Source organism: Homarus americanus, unplaced genomic scaffold, assembly GCF_018991925.1.
Source record: "Homarus americanus isolate GMGI-L3 unplaced genomic scaffold, GMGI_Hamer_2.0 scaffold33468, whole genome shotgun sequence".
Classification (NCBI taxonomy): domain Eukaryota; kingdom Metazoa; phylum Arthropoda; class Malacostraca; order Decapoda; family Nephropidae; genus Homarus; species Homarus americanus.
In genome coordinates, this window is record NW_024714177.1 from 1,700,307 (window position 1) to 1,724,652 (window position 24,346).

The 24,346-nt window shown below is 47.4% G+C and overlaps 1 protein-coding gene across 5 annotated transcripts in view; it reads right to left on the reverse strand.

The window, feature by feature from the left end:
- The window catches only part of LOC121876480 (NAD(+) hydrolase sarm1-like), a 218,971-nt gene that overhangs the window by 129,208 nt on the left and 65,417 nt on the right, over positions 1-24,346 (reverse strand). For 4 of the 5 annotated variants that reach the window (XM_042381606.1, XM_042381586.1, XM_042381616.1 and 1 more), the window contains exon 2: positions 6,794-6,895. In XM_042381606.1, the coding sequence (XP_042237540.1) occupies positions 6,794-6,895 (102 nt within the window). Of the gene's footprint in view, positions 1-6,793; positions 6,896-18,726; positions 19,061-24,346 lie in introns of those variants that run through there. The other variant, XM_042381624.1, reaches the window with a different exon arrangement.

Genomic DNA, 24,346 nt, shown 5'->3' on the forward strand with positions numbered 1-24,346 from the left:
AGAAAAGAACGAAGGTGAGAGAAAAAATTAACAGAGAAAAATAAAATGTGAATAAGACGAATGACACACCCTGTAGGACGCCATATGAGGCAGACACAGACGTAGGAACAAATTCACGAAAATAACAAACTAGAGAAGAGAAGAGAGAAAAGGGGGACAGTCGACGGAGCGTGACAGAGCATAAGCCCCCAACATCCAGGTACACACGTTTATGGGGGCCGCCTCGCCACTTACCTGCCAGGGGTTAACAGCGCATTGGGGTGATTTGGGGCCCACCTCCTGCTGCCCTCCCACCTGTTAAACCTCCCTTTCTCACCTGGATATCGTAATGAACACACACACACACACACACACAAGAACAAGAATAATCCAAATTAGGAAATCTTTTGTGTGTGTGTTTGTGTGTGTGTGTGTGTGTGTGTGTGTGTGTGTGATACCCCAGATACATAGGTCGAGGGTTGAGAGCTAAGCATGGAGAGAAGTGAGGGTCAGGTCAGGTCGAGTTGGGTTTGGATGGGATTGGGTCTGGTCCAGCTAGATGTGGTGATGGTGGCTATATGGAGAGAGAGAGAGAGAGGAGAGAGAGAGAGAGAGAGAGAGAGAGAGAGAGAGAGAGAGAGAGAGAGAGCAATGTATCAAAACAAAAGGTCAGAGGCAGGCTGGGAGGTGCACCAAGCGGTCATGTGACGGTGGACTGGACAGGGCACTAGATAGGCCCACCCAAATCACGTACAGACACACACAAGACACGGCGGGAGAAAAAACACATGATATGATACGCTCTAATTAAGGGGGGGGGCACAAAGGTTTGGGATTTAATAAGACCCACAGGTTAATTAATTAGCTAAGCAGGTGTGCCATCATAGGAAGACCCGGATGTGTGACACTGTATCAACAACCATTCGACTCGGTGTGTCATCTAGGATTCTGAGGACGGGGAGGACAGGAGGTGACGGGGGATAGGTGGTGACGTGAGGATAGAAGACAGAAGAACGGGGGGAGGTGAATGGGAAGGGGGTAGAAACACACACACACACACACACACACACACACACACACACACACACACACACACACACAGAGCCATGAAGAAACAACATAAGCATGGGCGGGGGTAGTTGGGGGAGGGGAGGATCAGACCAGAATTTCAGAAACTCGACTGAGAGACAATGAGGGAGAGAGAGAGAGGAGGAGAGACGGCGGCTGAACGGGTTGGAAACAGTGTGTCGGCGGCTGGAGAATGAGAGGCTCGCGGGCCGTATAGCTTTGCATAATGGAGATCCTGCGTGTGTGTATCTCAGTCGGGATGTTTTGCATGATGAGAACTAAATTGTTGGGTTGTGGTGACCATTTACTCTTCAGGGTACAACATGAGTCGATTTTTTGTGAGAGGGGGGGGCTCTTTATCTGTCGACACCTTCAGATAGGTCGTAGGAGCCAAGCATAACTGGTGGTGGTCGAGGACGTCCCTCTCAAGTCTTAATTCACCCAATCTCCAACATAATTAAGTAATTACGAGAGAGAGCGAGAGAGAGAGAGAGAGAGAGAGAGAGAGAGAGAGAGAGAGAGAGAGAGAGAGAGAGAGAGAGAGAGAGAGAGATATTGACTTTCATAACGATGTCCATTATGGCCAAGATCTGACACCCTATACCTGGTATATGACACACTAATGACACACACTAAACTATACCTACTAACTACTGAAGAAAAAGTCAGTATCTACCTGTACATTTATTGAAACGGTGAGAGGTGAGGTGGTCGAGAGAGAGCTGATAACCCAGGTGCCACAGGTAGGTAAACACACAGGTAGGTACCGTATGTAAACAAAGGCAATGAGGAAGGTGAACCTCTTAGCCCTGAGGTGTGAGGGAGAGAGTCACCAGTCAGGGGTAGTGTGTGTGTGTGTGTGTGTGTGTGTGTGTGTGTGTGTGTGTGTGTCCTGAAACGCTACACACAAAATCAATCAAGGTCTCACACACACACACACACACACACACATGCGCGGAGGTTGTTGGTGAAACACGGTTCAACGCCCCCGCGGAGTTGTGTGGGCGTCCATCACCAGCAGGAGGTGAGGCAGGTACTGGATCATCTCTCCGCTGAACCACTGGACCGTCGTCAACATCCTTCCCCACCACAGCACTGGAGACCCTTGTCACCAGTGCTGTGTGCCGCCCGGGGACACACATATAAATCCTCCTCTTAAATAATTACTAAACACTACCTACTCACCTTCAGCCCCGCCCACCAGCGACTTGTTTATACATGGAAAAAAACAAAACACTTTTATCAGCATCTCTTTGTCTCTGCATTTACTAAACCTCTCACAGTTCGACTCCTTCAAACCTTTACCGAACCGTCCCGAACTGTCTCTTGAACCTCTGATCTGTGTTGCTGGTACATAATGATTCCTCAAACAGCGGCAGCAAGGAGGCGAGGACAACCAGGAGGAATATCTGACCACCACAACTAAGTTAAATGAGTCAAGTCTTCATGTAACCTAACCTAACCTAACCTAACCTAACCTAACCTAACACGGCCTCTGAAGGATCTTGCTAACCTAACCTAACTGAACTTAACGGCGACCTAATCTGACCTAACCTAACGTAAGGGTGACCTAACCTAAACTAATTGAAGGGGGGAGGGTAGAAAGTGTACTAATATTGTTATTCTTGAACTTGTATGTGGTGTTGGTGTGGTGTTGGTGTGGTGTGGTGTTGGTGTGGTGTTGGTGTGGTGCTGGTGTGGTGTTGGTGTGGTGTTGGTGTGGTGCTGGTGTGGTGTTGGTGTTGGTGTGGTGTTGGTGTGGTGCTGGTGTGGTGTTGGTGTGGTGTTGGTGTGGTGTTGGTGTGGTGTTGTGGTGTTGGTGTGTGCTGGTGTGGTGCTGGTGGTGTTGGTGTGGTGTTGGTGTGGTGTTGGTGTGGTGTTGGTGTGGTGTTGGTGTGGTGTTGGGTGGTGCTGTGTGGTGCTGGTGTGGTGTTGGTGTGGTGTGGTGTTGGTGTAGTGTTGGTGTGGTGTTGGTGTGGTGTTGGTGTGGTGTTGGTGTGGTGTTGGTGTGGTGTTGGTGTGGTGTGGTGTTGGTGTAGTGTTGGTGGTGTTGGTGTGGTGTTGGTGTGGTGCTGGTGTTGGTGTAGTGTTGGTGTGGTGTTGGTGTGGTGTTGGTGTGGTGCTGGTGTGGTGCTGGTGTAGTGCTGGTGTGTGTTGGTGTGGTGTTGGTGTGGTGCTGGTGTTGGTGTAGTGTTGGTGTAGTGTTGGTGTGGTGTTGGTGTGGTGTTGGTGTGGTGCTGGTGTTGGTGTAGTGTTGGTGTGGTGTTGGTGTGGTGTTGGTGGTGTTGGTGTGGTGCTGGTGGTGCTGGTGTGTGGTGTTGGTGTGGTGTTGGTGGTGTTGGTGTGTGTTGTGTAGTGTTGGTGTGATGCTGGTGTGGTGTAGTGTTGGTGTGGTGCTGGTGTAGTGTTGGTGGTGTTGGTGTGGTGCTGGTGTAGTGTTGGTGTGGTGTTGGTGTTGTTAGCTGTGTGTTCATCCGTCCACATCACTCCCTGTAGATCTAACCCGTCAATACCAACATAGATAAACGACTAGTCAACTGATGGTGGTAGAGGGGTTGAGACAGACAGACAGGCGGACAGACAGACAGGCGGACGGATAGATGGATGGACGGACGGACGGACCCAAGCAAGGTGTACCCCCACTACCAGGTAGGTAAGGCAAGGCCGGGACAGGCACGCGCTGAAACACACCTGAGTCCACACCTCTACCAGCCTTTGTGTGTGTGTGTGTTACGTATATTCTGGTGTTAAGGACAACTGGTACGTACACACACACACACACACACACACACACACACACACACACACACACACACACACACACACACCTACCTCACACACACACACACACACACACACACACACACACACACACACACACACACACACACACACACACGTACACGTTCTCCCAGGCCAACCTTGCTGTACACACGTGTTTGGAGATGCTAATGACAGGTTAAGAACTAGGAAACATTAACTAAGGAGTGTGTGTGTGTGTGTACGTCTCCCCAGGTCCTGTCCCCGAAGACAAGCAAGTTTTAAGTCGACTGTCCTGTGTTCCCCGAGCCAAGTAGGACTGGTGAAGAGAGAGAGAGAGAGAGAGAGAGAGAGAGAGAGAGAGAGAGAGAGAGAACAGAACTTGTCTGCGAGATGACCCCCCACCCCCCCACACACACACACACACTCCCAATATATAAATTTATGAACCATGATCACCTGAAGATAACACGAACACCGGACCCTAAAATATCATGGTCACTCTCGCCACGGTAAACAAACATCTCACCTCAAGTGTCGTGTGTGTGTGTGTGTCTCAGGAGTCACACACACACACACACACACACACACACACACACACACACACACACACACACACACACCACCGCCGCTGCCTCCCTCCTGTCGTCGTTTTGAGAAGTTTCGTGTGTGTGTGTGTGTGTGTGTGTGTGTGTGTGTGACGCCCAGATACAAGGCAAGGATCAGATACACCAAAGATAAGAGCCTGTGGGTGGTTACAGCTTCTACCTCTTGATAAGCTGACAAACAAAGCTGGCAATTTCTACACGATTTTATTTGTTCATTTTAAACACGTTGGTGGTGTTAACGTAACACCTGGACACGTCAGATGGTGAAAAAAACAAACATATTTTAGTTCAGAACTTTGGTGTGGGTGGTGGTCAGTGAGACAGGCAGACAGACAGATACAGTAGAGAGACAGACAGATAGACAGAGTGATTCAGTTGTGTTCGTTATTTATGACCTAAACAGACAGACAGAAAGCCGCAGATCAGATAATGTCAGGATGCAGGCACACAACACCTGCTACCAGACCCCACGTGCCCCCCCCAGGCCATTGTTATGGACGCCACACAAACATCCAGCAGAGTGGCGACGAAATTGCGCTAAAATTACTGTAACTAGACGTGTTATGTCCAGCCTGGCGGTGTTGTGGTGGATAATATTAACAACAACAACAATAACAAACAAATAACAATAATAAATAATAAACAAATAACAATAATAAATAATAAACAAATAATAACAATATGGTGATGACAATAATGGTTAATTCACAGAAGCGGACCAGTACCTACACCTTCAGATACAACTAGCGGCACCTCCTCAACCCTCCCTGGCTTCTGATATGACCTTACCTGTGTGTGTGTGTGTTTACCCAGCCAGCTATAAATTGTAAGTTAGCTACAGCTCGTCTTGAGCGGCTGAGGCCAGGCGTGACGCCCCGCCATCCTTCATGCGGGTGTACACACACACACACACACACACACAAACAAACAAAGATAGAAAGATACACGGATAAAGCACAAGTTCACACACACACACACACACACACACACTCTAGTCACCACCCGCATCCTGCACTCAACCAGGAGAGTGAACTGCTGTCTGTCGCCCCTCCATTGAGACCGTCTTGGCTGGGTCGAGTTGCACGCCAGGCACTGATGACCGCTCGTACTGGCAACGACTTGATGTTTATGTGAGTAGCTGGTGTTGCCTTGGTAACGTGTACAGGGGTGGTATACACGTTACAACCACACGCTGTTGTAGTAGTCGAGTACAAAGTGCAGCAGTGTGAGGGCGTGTTTTACCTGAGTGTATGTCGTGACTGTGTGTATCACGATCTGGGTGTAGGTGTGGGGGAGCGGCGGGGCGGGGAGGTGCAGGACGGGGGCCAGTTCAACACATGTCACGGACTCAAAACCCCAGCCCAGCCCTGCCCTCACACACCCACACCCTCGCCCCTCCTACTGACGGGGGGGAGGGGGTAGGTGAACATTGTCGTGATGGTGGAGACGCCTCACAGTGACCCGGACACAGTTCCCGGCGTCTCTCTCACAGCGGGAACCATCTAGCGACTCCGCCACTACCACACCACCAGCTGACCACCACCACCACCACCCACCCCCACACACGCCAGGTGACGCAGCACCACCTTGACCACTTCATCATCCACACTCTGAGCCTCACACCTCCCACCTCGCCTCCCAAATGAGGGTCGTCCTCCATAATAGAGTGTGACATGTGATTAAGATGAACCACCGCACTGACAACCACAGTATTATTAAATTATCCCTGACACGAATACCTGACCTCCGCCACAACTGGGTGGGAGGGTGGGCGGCGTATTGGGAGGTTAGCATCACCCACCGAGGAGCAATATCGCACCGTCAGCTTTGGATAACACCATGATGGATAATGTGTGAATTAACGCCATAAATCAGAAACATTTACCCACCGGGCGTCGGTAACCCATAAGCCTTCAGTAATTAGTTAACAGGTGATTCAGGTGATTAAACTGTTTGTGTCGGGAAGGTCAACGTTACACTCAGGGCCAGGTGAGGCTGAGGACAACCCCAGCGGCCTTACACCTGCTACTGTGTCTAGCCCTAACACACACACACACACACACACACACAGACACACACACACACACAGACGATGGTAATAGGTTAAACAACATGACCCTTGACACAAACAATATATCAACAAGAGTCACAGTCGCCTTCATCATAGTTCACACTGCACCCAAACATACCGACACACACACAGACTCCCGGGCAGGTAAAGATTAATGAACAGTGGAGGTGGGAGAGACGAGGGAGAGAGGTGGGAGGAGAAGGGTGGGAGAAGGTGGAGGAAGTGGAGGGGGGGAGTAGAAGGAAGAGGAGAAAGAAAAATGTGAAGAAGAAAGACGACAACGAAGATGACAAGAAAGATAGAGTACCTGGGCGTGAGGTGAGGGTGTCTTGAGGTAGGCAGGTGAGCCTCCAGCACTAGAGGGAGGCTGGTGCTCAGGTGGTGCAGCGGGGTCCTCAGTATTACGTACCTGTAACAGAAAAAAAAGAGACTTAATATACCTTAAAATAACAAGACAAAATAACATTCAAAATTTCACCCCGGAAAAAATCAGTGCACCCTCGAACGCCGTCACACCACCGATAAAAACAAATGCCAATAAACTCCAGAAACCCCCAGCATCTATATTTATCCTCCTGAACCTCTCTCTCACTGTGGCTATAAGAGGATCGAACACCTCATGCAACAAGAGAGACTACTGGATCCTCTCTTTATCTATTCAAATGCAGCGCAGTAGTACACCAGCCCCAGCCCCACCGGCCCTCCCTCTACCTCCTGATAACTGACCATTAGCGACACCCCAGTTTGGAAGGCTCGGGGGTTGCGATAGCCAATAAGTCTCTCTCGCCTCGCTGGGCACTTGGACCACAGCTACACGACACACGGACGGACAATTAATTGACTACAAGGTGAACAGTTTGTCGAAGGTGAGTGACTCCGACTAATTCTCGTAGAGGTTATTAAGAGACAATTTAATTATTACATTCCTCTCTCTCTTTACACACACACACACACACACACACACACACACACACACACACACACACACACACACACACAAGTCCAGTTAGGTTCATTTTATACAATGTTGTCGAGGAAAATATATTTGACCAATAATTAGTTTGGTCAAGATGTTATCGGGCAGCGCAGTTCGTTTATATTGCAGGAAGGATTGTGCTGTACCTGTACCTGTCTATGTACCTGTGTCTGTACCTGTACCTGTCTATGTACTTCTGTACCTGTACCTGTATCGTACCTGTACCTGTCTATGTAGCACATATGTATCTACACCTGTACCTGTATATGTGGTAGGGGAAGGAGTGACCCAACACAATGTAACTTAAAAATTAATAATTTATTGTACCATAAAACACACACACACACACACACACACACACACACACACACACGAAGAAGGGGGATTGATTGAGAAGCAGTGAAGGGAGGAGATGCGGGTAACAATAGGTGCAGTGAGGGGCGTGGGCGGCGAGGTGTGTGCGGGCAACACCCGAGTGAGGCAAGTTGAGTGTCCACGCCCACAATAACCCACACTACCACCACCATCATCACCATCGTCACCACTACCACCACCATCGTCACCACTACCACCACCATCGTCACCACTACCACCAACATCGTCACCACTACCATCAACCACCATCGTCACCACTACCATCAACCACCCACCTGTAGCTTTTGATAGTGGTGGTGGTGATGATGGTGACCACAAATGCCATACATACATACATACATATATACAGTACACACACACACACACACACCAATAATGAATCCATATCTCACGGAGGTGGGTGATGGAGGCGAGTACTGGATGAGGGAGGTGGATGATGGATGAGGAAGGAGGATCTTAGGCGTTAACATTGTACACCAACACCTCACTCAGGAGGGGAGAGGAGGGAGAGGGAAAAGATGGGAGGGGAAGAAGAGGGGGAAAGAAGGGGGGAGGAGGAAGGGTAACCAAATCGCACACACCTTAACTATAAAACCAGCATCAAATTTATTCCAGAATATAACCGGTTGAGAATGGATTGATTTTTTATAGCGTGTTGAGATTACCTGCCTGGCGGTGGCGGTGACGGAGGGGTGGAGAGCATCAGCTAGGCCACGACACACACACACAGCACCCTAACCTAACCTAACCTAACCTTAAGAGTTGGTAAAAACACAGTTCCTTCTTATTTCGTTTCCTCTCTTCATTATCATCATCATCTTTTTCTTTATCATCTTCTACCTATTAATTCTCCTTCTTTTCTTCATTCCCTTCTTTCTCCATGTCTATTTTCTTCTATGCTTCTCTTCCTCCTCCTCCTCCTCCCCCTCTTCTTCTTCCTGCCGGAAAATATTCAACACTGTGTAACCTTCGTCAGGACCTGAGGTTGATAAGGGAGTCGCCCCTACCATGATTGACAGCCCGTCTGATTGCGATGATCACCATACAGGTATCTCACCATACTCGTCACCACACAGGTATACAGGTAACCTCACACTGATCACCACACAGGTATACAGGTAACCTCACACTCATCACAGGTATACAGGTAACCTCACACTGATCACCACATAGGTATACAGGTAACCTCATACTGTCACACAGGTATACAGGTAACATCACACTGATCACCACACAGGTATACAGGTAACCTCACACTGATCACCACACAGGTATACAGGTAACCTCACACTGATCACCACACAGGTATACAGGTAACCTCACACTCATCACCACACAGGTATACAGGTAACCTCACACTGGTCACCACACAGTATACAGGTAACCTCACACACTCACCACACAGGTATACAGGTAACCTCACACTGATCACCACACAGGTATACAGGTAACCTCACACTCATCACCACACAGGTATACAGGTAACCCCACACTGGTCACCACACAGGTATACAGGTAACCTCACACTCATCACCACAGGTATACAGGAACCTCACACTGATCACCACACAGGTATACAGGTAACCTCACACTGATCACCACACAGGTATACAGGTAACCTCACACTGATCACCACACAGGTATACAGGTAACCTCACACTGATCACCACACAGGTATACAGGTAACCTCACACTGATCACCACACAGGTATACAGGTAACCTCACACTGATCACCACACAGGTACACAGGTTACCTCACACTCCTAATCACCACACACAGGTATATCTCACCAGTTCTCGGGGCTAAAGGAGGTGGGGAGACACACCTGGTGAAATTACCTCACTCCACGTGGGACGATACCTGAGTGAGGCTGGCGGCGGCGATCAGGTAAGCAAGATAGGCTAATTAAGGAGCAATAACCTGAGATGACGACACTGTTAACACCTCATACGTCTCCGGGGAGCACTACCACGACTACCACAACCACGACCATCACCACCACGACTACCACAACCACGACTACTACCATCACCACCACGACTGTCACCATCACGACTACTACCATCACCACCACCATACACTTCTACAACCACACCTCCTCCACTACTACCACGACTATTACCACCACCCCGACGCCGCCCAAGAGCCATCAGGCGGTAGAGGGATGAAGATATTATCAGGCACCAGCAGCGCCTCCTACGGGATTTATTTATATGAATACTCCCTGACCATAAAACCTTCTCTCCTGGCTTAGAGAGAGAGAGAGAGAGAGAGAGAGATGGATGGTGGCAAAATATTAAAGACTTGCCTCACTTATGGTCACACTTTGTTTATCTTATGAAGTGTTGAACATTGTAGACGTGTGTGTGTGTGTGTGTGTGTTTATCTGCCACACACACTCACACACTCAAACTGCACAACCCACACTACCACCACAAACAAACAAACACCAGCAAGAACACTACAGAACAATGATGAACAAGTGTAAGAACAAGAGAACACAAGAACAGAACACTCCCGGCGCCCTGATAATGTTCCTGGCTCCTATCTTGTCGCAATAACAGGAGACTACGGGGTCGGTATCTCACGGCCTGTCAGTCAGTATTGTGGTAGGCATCTAGAGTAGGGTAGGGGTGTAGGGTAGGGGTGTAGGGTATAGGGTAAGTGGGGGTATAGAACATAAGAACATAAGAAAATAAGAGTCTGCAATAGCCGGTTGGCCTGTGCATGGCAGCTCCTGTCGAGATTACTACCTAGGGTAGAGTGTGGGGGGTAGGGTTGGGTAGGGTGTAGGGTGGGGTAGGGTGTAGGTGAGTGGGGTGTGGGAGTAGGTAGGGTGTAGGGTAGGAGTAGGCTAGGGTAGGGTGTAGGGTAGGGTAGGCTAGGGTAGGGGTGTGGGGTAGGATGTAAGCAGCAGGACTTACCCAAGACGGAAGGTGGGTGGTAAATGAAGCAGGTGGTAACACACACACACACACACACACACACACACACACACACACACACACACACACACACACACACACATCATTAGGTGAATAATGACCTCGTTAACCATGACACCACAACAATAACAAACCTTTTTACTCCTCTCTTAATCACCACCATGAGCACCCCCCACCCCCCACTCCCCAACTCACAACAATCTTAGTTTAATATTTTCCCCGTTTTGAATTTTCTTAGACGAATTTCCCCCCACCGCATGTTTACCCCCTCCCTTCACCTTTAACTGTATTTATGAGAACTTATCTTACCAGGTTCATATATGGCGTTAAAACGACACTTAGACTATACCACTAGGTACTGTACATACGTTCTTATTGACACCAGGAAGGAGAGAAAAATAACTCTACTTAGTCTTTCTTAATTAGTCATATTGCCCTTTAATTAGACAGGTGTACTCGCCAGGTTACTTCTAACTCACCTGAACTACGGCATATGTAAACAAAATGACGTTAAACTTGCCCCGAGACTTTACCGTAACTAAACACGCTTCTAAATATTAATGTGAGAAATGATCGTATATAAGAATTACTGAGGGATAGTGACCCTGAGGTGAGCTGTATATAGGACGCGAGAGGGCTGAGGGTGGGGGGCTGAGGTGAGGCTGAGGTGGAGGCTGTGGGCTGGTGGCAGAGAAAGGGACTGTAACTAAGGCTGTGGGGTGAGGGCTGTGGGCGGGTGGCAGGGGAGAAAGAGGACTGTAGACTGAGGGCACTGGGGGCTGCAGTGAGAGGACTAAGGGCAGGGAAAGGACTAAGAACTAAGGGCAGCAAGAAAGACTATCTGAAAACTCGGCAGTAAAACAAACAATCAAAGAAAAAAAGAAACAAAATTAAATACGCCAAACAAAAAACAAGTCCAAACAAACAAAATGAAATAAGATCAAATAAACAAAAGAAAAAATAAACAACTCTCGGTCAGATAAGTTATAATCAATTCAGGAATACAAACAACAACATCCAGCAGTCAGGTCAAGCAAGGCGGGGTGAGGAGAGGCGGGGTGAAGTCCAGGCGGGGTGAAGTCAATACAACAACAACAACAAAATAACAACACAAATGCACCAACGACAAGACAAACAAAACACAATTAAACTTTACAAACCACAACGTCACATAACACAAGAACAAATACACGAAAAACGAAGAACAGAACGAACAATAAGAACAAGAAATAACATACAATTATACATACGTTTGTCAGTTTAAGACACCCCACCCACCCTCCACCCACCCCCACCTCCCCGACCCCAAAAATCGCGGGAGAGGGGGAGGGGGTGAAAATGGAGCCCAGAACCCCTCCCCAAAAAAAACCGTAATGCAACACTGATCATCAAACGCCTCGCTAGCTAATTACGGGTTGGGTTAATAGTAGGGTTATGTAGGCATCCTGACACCTGCCAACAACCTGTAATTATCACGTGTGAGAGATGGTGAGAGACATTCATTCATTATGTTTTTTTTGTTCAGGTTCTCTAAGGAGTTCTCTATATCTCTCCCCACCAGTGTCTCTCTCGGCTCCCTCTCAAAATATCTCCCCTTAACCAGAGAGAGACTAAACCAACATCACACACACACACACACACACACACACACACAAGGTTCCCACAATAACTCTTACACATTAAGGATCACACAAAGGTCCTCCCGCCGCCGTTTGTATAAGTCAGTCAACTACGCAGTTAAGTGATCACGACCCAGCAGCCTCGTCTCCAGCAAATGATAGGTTTGGTTACATCAGGGTCGGGTAGTGGGGTGTTGGGGAGTGAGTGTGTTTTGTGTGTGTGTGTGTGTGTGTGTGTGTGTGTGTGTGTGTGTGTGTGTGTGTGTTAATCTTTTAGCCTATTTTTCTGAGTATACTTGCAAGGTGGAAGGAACGTAGAGTAATACATACATACATACATACATACATACATATACATACATACATACATACATACAGACAGACAGACAGACATACATACACATGGACTCTACCTTTATTGAATGTCATTTAGTTTAACCCTGTCGCTTCACACAACCCAGCAACACCACCTACCACTATCACCCACCATGACCACTACCTACCACTACTACCACCATCACCCACCATGACCACTACCTACCACTACTACCACTATCACCCACCATGACACTACCTACCACTACTACTATCACCCACCATGCCATCACCCACCATACCACTACTACCACCATCACCCACCTGACAACTACCACCATCACCCAGCACTATCACCCACCATGACCACTACCACCATCACCTACCACCACTACCACCATCACCACCATGACCACTACCACCATCACCCACGTTCTTCCCCATATATCTACCTAGCATACACCTGTCGTTCCCTCATTAAGTCATTTAAACGAGGCTGTCGAGGGTAACGAGATAGAAAGAAGTGGGAAAGGGATTAGAGAGAGTGGGATAAGTGGGAAGAGGATAAAAGGGATTGGGAGGATTGGAGGGATTGGGAGAGGTGGATTGGGAGAGGTGGGAGGATTAGAGGGATTGGGAGGGATTGGGATGGCGGATGGGAGAGAGATGGGAGGAGAGAGGATTAAAGGGTTGGGAGAGGATTGGGAGGGAGTGGGAGGGATTAAGAGGGATTGGGATGGTGGATTGGGAGGGATTGGATTCGTTCCCCAGCTCCTCAACCTGAGGGTGTGTAAGGCTGCAGGTTTCGTGAGTTACCTGTTGTGTCACCTGTTGATTGAAGGAGGAGGAGGAGGAGGAGGAGGAGGAGGAGGAGGATAAATAACACGCATTGGGAGAAAAGGAGAAAGGAAGAAGTGAAGAGGGGAGAAGAAGGGGAAGAGAATGGAGGAGGAGGAAGAGGATAGAGGAAGGAGGAGGAAGAAGAGAAAGGAAGAAAGAAACCAAACACTCCATTACGTCTCACTCCCTTGTCCTCCAGCACAGTAAGCGTCCGACCATAACGTACGTGTGTGTGTGTGTGTGTGTGTGTGTGTGTGACCTTGGTGGTGCGCTGGTAAATATTCCTGGCTGGAAGAACACTTAAATTAATGTTATCTACGGCCTTGGAGTCTCTCTTCCTAGTTTAGTATAAGATATAATTATTACTTCCTTATTAAATGGAAAATATATTAAAGATGTGGTGTAGTGTGTGTGGTGTGGTGTGTGGTGGTGGTGTGTGGTGGTGGTGTGGTGTGTGGTGGTGGTGTGGTGTGGTGTATGGGATGGTGTGGTGTGGTGTGGTGTATGGGATGGTGTGGTGTGTGGTGTGGTGTATGGGATGGTGTGGTGTGTGGTGTGTATGGGATGGTGTGGTGTGTGGTGTGTGTGGTGGTGCTGGTCTTGTGTGTATAGGTTTGTCCACTTGACCCGGTGTTATATGGTGGAGGGGTCGGGTGGGGGGTCCTTACCTGTGCCTTCTTGGTCTGTTTAGGTCACTTGGGTAGGTCCTGGGGCATCATCATTACCTATTAGTACAACCACAATCATCACAATCAGCACCTACCACTATTACAACTCTCCTACAGCCATCACAACTACTTCTATCTCTTACAACCACCACCATCTCAACAATCACCACCATTATCCGCAACCACCACCATCCCAACCACTCCCACAAGTCCCTCCCACCACCATCATTCCCTTACCCCCACAACCAGCCCCACCCCCCACAACTAGCACCAGGCCTTCCAGTTGCACCATCACTTGCAAAACACCATTAACATTCTTTTCCACTAAACTGCTGCTTCTCCCCTCATAACTTAAGTGCTGGAGCGGGGAACACGTCCACCTTGAGCAGTATCTGGGTAGGAGGAGGTGGCTCGTGTAGGTACCCGCTGGACCTGACCTGACCTGACCTGACCTGGGTGACTTTTATCGATTCACCTAGAGGACTTGGCCTGACCTGTGTTGAGAGGGTCAGTTCGTTTCGATTCACCTAGATGACCTGGCCTGACCTATGTAACGTACTGTAGAGGGAAGCTATATCGATTCATGTGGATGACCTGACCTGATTTGACCGTAGATCGAATGACTAAATCTTTTAACTCGCTAAACTAATCTCAAATGCCTAACCTAAGCTCACCTGCCAACGTGTTCTCACCTGCATGACCTAATCTCATATGATCTTTTTTTTTTGACTTGGCTAACCTAACCTCAGCTAACACACGTGACCCTGGATGACCTAAGCTGGCACACGTGACCCTGAGTGACCTTACCACCATGCAGTTCCTCGCCTCACCCATTTCTCAGTCAAGGTCGAACTCAAGTACCACCTTAAACACCCCGTCAGGTAATGAGGACGAGACGTGAATACTGAAGGTGACTCCTCCTCACCGCCTGCAGACACACTACACCTTAGGGTCAGTCCGGCGGTCCTAACACACCTGTTCCACCCCTGACACACCTGTCCTGACCAACACTGCCTCTTTTGTCACAGCGGTTCAACTGGGATAATTTCTATAAGTTTACGACTATGTGTGTGTGTGTAGGGACGTGAATGTTGTATATTAAAAGGAGAAGAGAGAGAGAGAGAGAGAGAGAGAGAGAGAGAGAGAGAGAGAGAGAGAGAGAGAGAGACCAGGAGGGAGGAACCAGATATGTTAGACAGATAAGACCTAAATGTTATGGTGATTCTATACATATGGTCCACCCTTACACCCCATCCATCCATCCATCCCCCTACCACCCTAATCCATCCTCCACCACCACCCCCAACCATCCCCCACCCCATCCATCCCCTACACTAACCATCCCTCCACCCCATCCATCCCCTCCACCCCCATCCATCCCCCACCACCCTAATCCATCCCCCACCCTCCATCCCCATCATCTCACCACACCCATCCTCATCATCCCTACACTTACTAAATCTCCATTGAAATAAACACACGAGTCATGCCAAGAGATCAAGTTCCACATAATTTATCTTATAATATTATTGCCAATGACACCAGCAGCCATTTTAGATCATCACACTTGAAGAAAGAAGAGAGAAGAAGGAGAAGGAAAAAAGAGAAGGAGAAGGAAAGAAGAGAGAAGAGGAAGAAAGAAGAAGGTAGGTGAGGGGTGTGTGTCAACAAAGAGAAGAAGACGCCTTTGTTTACATCCACACAACAACCAGAAGAGAAGGAGTTTATTTGATGATAATATACGACGGATAATATTTACGTTTGGTGAAGATAATGGCGCAGAGAGAGAGAGAGAGATGCTATGTTCTCCATGCTTAGTAATCCCTCCTGGCTCTCCACCCCTGGCAAGGTGTGTGTGTGTGTGTGTGTGTGAGGTCAGCTGGCAAGGTATGTGTAGGATCAGGCTGGCGTGTGTGTGTGTGTGTGTGTGTAGGGTCAGGCTGGCAAGGTGTGTGTGTGTGTAGGTCAGGCTGGCAGGTGTGTAGGGTCAGGCTGGGTATGTGTAGGGTCAGGCTGGCAAGGTGTGTGTAGGGTCAGGCTGCGGGTGTGTGTGTAGGGTCAGGCTGGCAAGGTATGTAGGGTCAGGCTGGCAAGGTGTGTGTGGTGGTCAGGCTGGCAAGGTATGTGTAGGGTCAGGCTGGCAAGGTATATGTATGGGCTGGCAAGGTGTGTGTAGGGTCAGGCTGGCAAGGTATGTGTAGGGTCAGGCTGGCAAGGTGTGTGTGTGTGTAGGGTCAGGCTGGCAAGGTATGTGTAGGGTCAGGCTGGCAAGGTATGTGTAAGTCAGGCTGGCAAGGTGTGGTGGTCAGGCTGGCAAGGTATGTGTGTGAGGTCAGGCTGTCTGGCAGGGAAGCAACACAAAACAGGTGGCAAAGATTTCCGTGGTGTCCACATTGTTGGCTCAGCTGGCGGTAAACACACACAACCATCTGGGTAAAGGATGGTGCACGTAGTTGGCAGGTGGTCGGTGTGGGAACCAAGTGGAAGCAGGTCACAGGTAGAGGCAGAATTTGATAGACAGTGACAGGTGGGCAAAAGATTTGCAGTGGTGATAGGGTGGTGGCCGGTAGCTGCATTTGGCAGGTGGTGTTGGCAGGTGGTTAAGCCAGATGGTAATTTATATATGGAGGATGAAAATCCTCAACGACATACTTATTATCCACACACACACACACACACACACACACACACACGACACACACGACAGCAATAATGTAAAATGGTAAACAAGTTATCAGTGGAGGACCCTCACGAAACAACAACAATAAGAGAAACCCAACAACAATAAGAGAAACCCAACAACACCGAGCTCACAAGACGACTCATAACCAAAACTGCTCACAAAGCTCTGACACTTACGAGTACACCCAGAATACGACTATGTGAGTTACGGTGTACTCATCCAGGGATAGTATATAAACAATACACCCTGACTCCCTCCCTCCCTCACTACCAACAACACCCTGACTCCCTCCCTCCCTCCCTCACCACCAGCACATAGACCCTCCCTAACCTATCGTACGTTCAATTTTCCCCGTAAGTTTAAGATGTTAGAACTGACTGGTTTATACTTAAGAGAAAAATGTTCAAAATGGAGAACTAATTACACTGAGACTCTACCCTAATTAAGAGACGTTCAGTTAAAATACCCGTTTCCTTATTCCCTCTCCTCCTTCATCTGCCTCTCTTTCCTTCCTCCTCCTCCTTCCTCCCTCTCCTTCCTTCACCACATTTTAAAGAAGATTCAAATTATCTTCCTCACTGAGCTAAATCATTGCACTTTGGAGGTTGGTGAGGGGGAGGGGGGGTGAGGGGGAGGGGGGTGAGGGGTGGGTGAGGGGTTTGGCACCTCACGCAAAGGGGGAGAGGGGGTTGGTTGGTTGGTTGGTTGGTTAAGCCCAATGCACAAAGACTGAACTTCTTAACGCCATCACACACACATAAGAAGTTGAAAGTTACGAGCATAATGGCGCGTCCTTTGAACATACAGCACTGGAGACAAGACACGTGGAATTATATAAATAAAGAGAGAGCATCACACGCCAGCTGGGACCGGGTACACAGAGCCAAATATTCCTCGTCAGCAGAGAACTATGAATATACAGGAGACTGGTTGACTTAGTGTAAACAACAAGGGCATACCAAAACTAGCTACTGAAGGTAAGGTAGGGTAGGGTAGGGTAGGGTAGGGTAGGGTAAGGGTAAGGGTAAGGGTAGGGTAGGGTAAGGTAAGGTAAGGTAAGGTAGGGTAAGTGAGGTAAGGGTAAGGGTAGGAGTAAGGAGTAGGGTAGGGTAGGGTAGGAGTGGGGAGTAGGTTACAAGAAATAGTTATCGTGCAAGAATCATTGCAACTGTGGACCCGCCAGGCTGGAGGAGTTATCGTCACTGCTACATCAACACACACCTGGTTGACACGTGGGACAGGTAAACAAACATGACAACAGCTAATGGTTAGGTTGTATGTTACACGAGTGCTGCCACGTCTTACACCTCTGTACACCCAGGGGTTCTCAACCAGAATTCAGGTTTTCAGGGGGGCTGATACTAATATGGAAAAAATAAAGGATTTTCAGTATTATATGCATATTATTTGGAATGCACTTTTTGAGGCAGACAATCTTGGAAAGGAGGGGGGAATGACATTCTGACATATGGTGAAAGGGGTGCATGGGGCAAACAAGGTTGAGAACCACTGACCTAGAGCAACACAACGTATACTGCAGTTCACAATGTAACACAAAACAGTTAACTATGCAAAACAAAACAGTTCACCATGCAACACAGTACACTTCACCATGCAACACAGTACACTTCACCATACAACACAGTACAGTTCACCATGCAACACAGTACAGTTCACCATGCAACACAGTACAGTTCACCATGCAACACAGTACAGTTCACCGTGCAACACAGTACAGTTCACCATGCAACACAGTACAGTTCACCATGCAACACAGTACAGTTCACCATGCAACACAGTCTCACACTCTTACTCACAAAGCGACCATATAATCTTCTAAAAGAATTCATTATTGTGGAGAGGGTGACGCGGGTGTAGTGGTGACGGCTGGTGGTGGTGAGGTACAGCCTGGTGCACACTACCCGTAGCTTGGTGAACCACATGGAAACCTGGAGGCTGGTGTCTTCATGGTAGTGGTGGAAAGTGTCATGCTGGTAGATGTGGTTGAAGTGGACGCCCAACTCCACGCTACAGGAAGTGGAGGTGTGACTGATCCACATACAGCGAGGGGGAATAATGCTGCTCTTCTTCTTCTCCTCCTTCCACCCCCGCCTGCCTCAACACACACACACACACTCTCTTTCCTATGTGGTCTTAATAACAAATCCTTATTAAGTGAATTATATTTTCAACAACCAGATACTTGAAAAAAAAACTTGTCCTTTTATTTTCAAGTTTCAATATATAATTCTTTCTTAAACCAGTTTTCCTTTATTATTATTATTATTATTATTATTATTCTCTTCTGCACTTTACGTCTTTCACTTGGCCTAATGTGTTACTTTTCTGTTTCCTCTTGTTTTAGTTATTTGTGTACAATATCTTGACTCGTTTGTTTACTTGCTGTGAGGCGTGTTTACAGGGAGGTAAGTCCTCGATGCACTCAATACCTCTCTCAGTTTATTAAACAGGTTGTCTACAGTCACCTGGCAGTATTTAGTAAACAGAAGCGATAAATGGGAACACTGGTGACGTCAAGCAGGCAGGCAGGCAGGCAGGTCCCTGTAGCTGCTGCCTCCTGAGCGGGTAAACTCTTCTTTGTTCACAATGTATCGTGTCTAGGAGAGCCCAGCTGGAGGTGGCGAACATAATGTTTTATTAATAAGTACCCCGCTGTCACTCTGGGGCGGCAGTGGTGGGGTAGTCACGACACTAAACACACGACTTAGTTCTATTCGCCTTCAGGAGTCATTCACCTTTACAAACAAACTTCACAATCTTGTAAATAAACTCGTGTCTGCCGTAATAACTTTTAATAAACCTGGAATATATATACATTTAACTCAGCGTGGGCGGGGAGTGTCTGTCGCCTCACCCACCACGCCCACCACGCACGCCCACCACACTAGCGCAGGAGGTCTCCCCGATCTCCCTTTATATACCTCCACACCAGTCTCCTCCCCTCCTCCCTGTCCCCTACTCCTGACGCCAAGGGGGTGAAGCAAGAAGCGCGGGCGTGAAGATAGATGGAGGGAGGGCGGGAGGGAGGGAAGGTGTGTGGGTATGGTGTGTGTGTGTGTGTGTGTGTGTGTGTGTGTGTGTGTGTGTGTGTGTGGATAACAACTTAGATGAGATATCAAAGAAGTAGATATACACACTATCCTACTACCACCACTACTACCACCACTACTACCCATCACCACCACTACTACCACCCCACACTACCACCTCTCCCCATGTAAACAATGACGTCACACACACACACTTACAACTTATTTGGGTAATTTATAAAGTTGGAGTTTATTAATAATTAGAAAATGGTCCTCCCTCTGTCTCTCTCTCTCGGTGTCTGTCTGTCTATATATCTTTTCTCTCTTTCCCCCTTGGCTTCTTCTCCTTCCCCCTCCTCCTCTCTTCTCCTTCCCCCTCCTCCTCTCTTCTCCATCCCTTCCTCCTCTCTTCTCCATCCCCTCCTCCTCTCTTCTCCATCCCTTCCTCCTCTCTTCTCCATCCCTCCTCCTCTTCCCCTCCTCTTCTCTTCTCCTGCTCCTCCTCCTCGTGGATGTCACCCTCTGCCGGTGTCGTCGGCGCCCACCTCCTTGAGATATTATCCGGAAATGCCCAGCTGGCGCCAATGTGTGTGTGTGTGTGTGTGTGTGTGTGTGTGTGTGTGTGTGTGTGTGTGTGTGTGTGTGTGTGTGTGTGTGCGTTTGTTTATGTATGTGTGTGCATGCTTTGTTTACATATGTATTTGTAACTGTGTTTTTGTTTGATTATAATGTTTGTTTAATTTCACGTTTGTCTATGTATGATTGTTTTTATTAGTCTGTCTGTGTCTGTCTGTGTCTGTCTGTCAAACTAACCCAACCAATACTATTTATACAAACCCTAATTTACAAACTGACTCACTCACTGAAAGAGCTTTATTGGCGGGGCGGGGTGGGGGAAAGACGTTACAGTAATACACCTCTACACAGATGACACGTTTACGCCTTCACCACCACAAACAGCAGTAAAGTCCACGGATCACATGTCGATTAGGCACCCTAGGTGATTAAACCTAACCTAACATACAGTAACTTAATATAATCTAGCCTAACTTAACCTAGTATGGGAGAGTGGCAGGTGGTAATGGGTGATGGCAGGTGGTAATGGGTGATGACAGGTGGTAATGGGTGATGGCATGTGGTAATGGGTGATGACAGGTGGTAATGGGTGATGGCATGTGGTAATGGGTGATGACAGGTAGCAGGTCTGGGCTTTCTCGACCTATGGGAAGACCACCTCCCTGCCACCACTGCCAACATTTTGGGGGAAATCCCTTACGTATAGAGGTAGGTAGGTGTGTGTGTATTTGTGTGTGACAGACATGTGTACCTATTACTAGAGTGTACACAGAGAAGGTAAAGAGGGAAGATGGAGGAAAGGAGGAAGAAGGAGAGAGGAGAGGAGTAGGGAGAATGGAAAGTGTCTTAATATACTGTACAACAAATAGAGAGACGGAGGGTAATACATCTTCAGTCAGGAAGTATTGTGGTCAGATGCGTCGACTCTTGGGGGTGATGACGTCCCACACACACACCCAGATCAAGCACTCAACTTATCAGCATTATTCCTCTTGTTTTATAACTTTTGTAGACATAAGTGCTTTAAATTTATAGTTCAGTATGTGATAGACGTTCCTTAATACAGCTAAACTCTCTCTATCCATTCATGTACCGTGGAGTGAATGTTACCTGTCCTGCGGTGTACAATGTGAGGCTAAAACCGTTTATTGTGTTAATCTGCCACTTTATTTATCCTCAAGTAAAGTGTAAGAGATGTTAGTATAGTGCTGGGCTTTTTGGTGATGTGGTGGTGTGGTGTGGTGATGTGGTGGTGTGGTGTGGTGATGTGGTGGTGTGTGTGTGTGTGGTGGTGTGTGTGTGTGTGTGGCATATCTGTCCAATAACTTTACTGACACACACACACACACACACACACACACACACACACACACACACACACACACACACACACACACACCACTCCATCATCCACCACCTGTTGAGCCGTCAAGTAAGTTGCCCTCCCACACCACCACACTACCTTCACGCCACACCACAACCACACCAAAAAAAAAATTACCACACCAATGATAACCACACCCGCAGAACTACACCGTCAACACCAAGGGCTGGACTACCCAAACCGGGGATTCCTCTTAAGATATAAACAAACCGACAGGAGAGTCTAAGCCCTAGGTGACGTCTGCCTTATACTGGTGCCAGGGCCCGCCTCACGACCCTCCCCCCCCTCACCCTCTCCCCCTTACACCCCTACCTCTCCCTCACTCCCCTACCTCTCCCTCACTCCCCTACCTCTCCCTCGCTCCCATGCCTCTCCCTCACTCCCCTGCCTCTCCCTCAAAAATCACATACAAAAATCAAAGTATATATCTCTATTTTTCAACCAATAAGTTTCTTCCCTCACACAATACCATAAATACAACATAACAGAGAGAATCCCTTCACACACGAGAGAGAGAGAGAGAGAGAGAGAGAGAGAGAGAGAGAGAGAGAGACTCCCATAGTAAGACTCTCCCCTTACAACAAGACGTGGCCAAGACCCCTAACGACCATCAAGTAACAAACACCTGAGTAAAAATAACCACCTAACTTAACCTAACTTAACCACAAGTCTCAGGTTCTGCTAAACAAACATTCCAACGTCTTCTCTCTATTTTTTATTCTTTAACAGTTGGTGTTAGTTGACCTTGGGGGAGGGGGGGGGGGTGAAGACACTACTCTCAAGGCCTGTGTACAGAATGATTCCTTTATTTATTGTTTTCTTCTGTAAAAAAAAATCTAATATTGCGATAATAAATAAAACAACAACAATAATAATAATAATAATAATAATAATAATAATAATAATAATAATAATAATAACAATAACAAAAATAATAAAAACATCAATAACAACAACAGTAACAACACTCTACCAATCACTACAACAAATACATCCACAACAGTGTCCCAAAAACACAACAAACACAACCTGTAACACAAATCATTACAGACAAACAAACAAACGCGACACACACAAAATAACTTCAAATCCTCCAAACACTGACCCTCCTCCCTATAGCTAACATACAACACTATACAATATATAATTCGTATATAAATAATGTTGTTTGGGAAGAAATTTGGATATATAAGATACGAAGGTGGTATTACGCAATTGACCCCTGCCACTGAGCGGGTATCTCTGTTGTTTGCCCAGGTAAGAACTGTCTACCGTGTGTTTGTTTACCTGTCTCATGTGTTTGTTTGCCGTTATCGTTATCCATGGCGTGTGTGTGTGTGTGTGTGTGTGTGTGTGTGTGTGTGTGTGTGTGTGTGTGTGTCCTCTCCTCGTAATGTATCAACTAACTAAATTAAAAGTATAAAACAGGTGGGTACACACACACACGCACGCACGCACACACGCTCGTGACGTCGTGGGAGTTGGTGCAGGAAATGTCTCAATTGTCAACTGATCCCCGCCACTACCGCGGTGTTTCTGGTATTACGTTTGAGGTGATGATCGAAAGTCGTTCTCCTTATCCCGGTGTCTCGTAAATTTGTTTTGCGCCACCGGGAAATACGACTTTTTGCGCCACCGGGAAATACGACTTTTTGTATTACCAGGAAATACGATTTTTTGTGTTACCGGGAAATACGACTTTTTATGTTACCGGGAAAAACACATTTAAACCCAAAAAGTGTGTGTGTGTGTGTGTGTGTGTGTGTGTGTGTGTGTGTGTGTGTGTGTGTGTGTGTTTAAAAATGACCTAATTGAGATAAAGTGAACATAACATTCTGGGATTTTCAACACCAATAAAATTAAATTAGTTCATGAGTGTAAGAGCCATGAAACTTGTCATCTCTGCTGCCAGTGTTTACCGCACTCTGTCTCCAAGGGTGTGGTGGTGGTGGTAGTGGTAGTAGTAGTAGTAGTAGAAGTGTAAGTTTAAGTGTGTGTGTGTGTGTGTGTGTGTGTGTGTGTCCCTCCAATACCTCAACGCCATCCTCTACAAATAATAACATCAAAAAGATAACCTATATAATATCTTATAAAGTACTACGTGAACTCTACCTTGAAAAAAATAATAATAATAAATGAAGTGTTTACGTTCGTGACTGAGGGGAGCGGTTATTCTGAGAAGCCGCGGTGACCCATCAAAGAAAACGGAACCCAAACACTAATAAAAAAACCGAACCTTAAAAGAAAATGGGGAACTTAACTAAAAATTCAGAGTAAAAAAAAAAATGCGTCAATGGCCCACCTGACCCAATTACATGTGGTCAATCACACTCAAGGGATGAAATATTTGACAATTCTGACTTACTGCAGCTAGGGATTCACAAGGGCTACATAAACACTTTCTCACCTAAATAATGCTAAATGAAC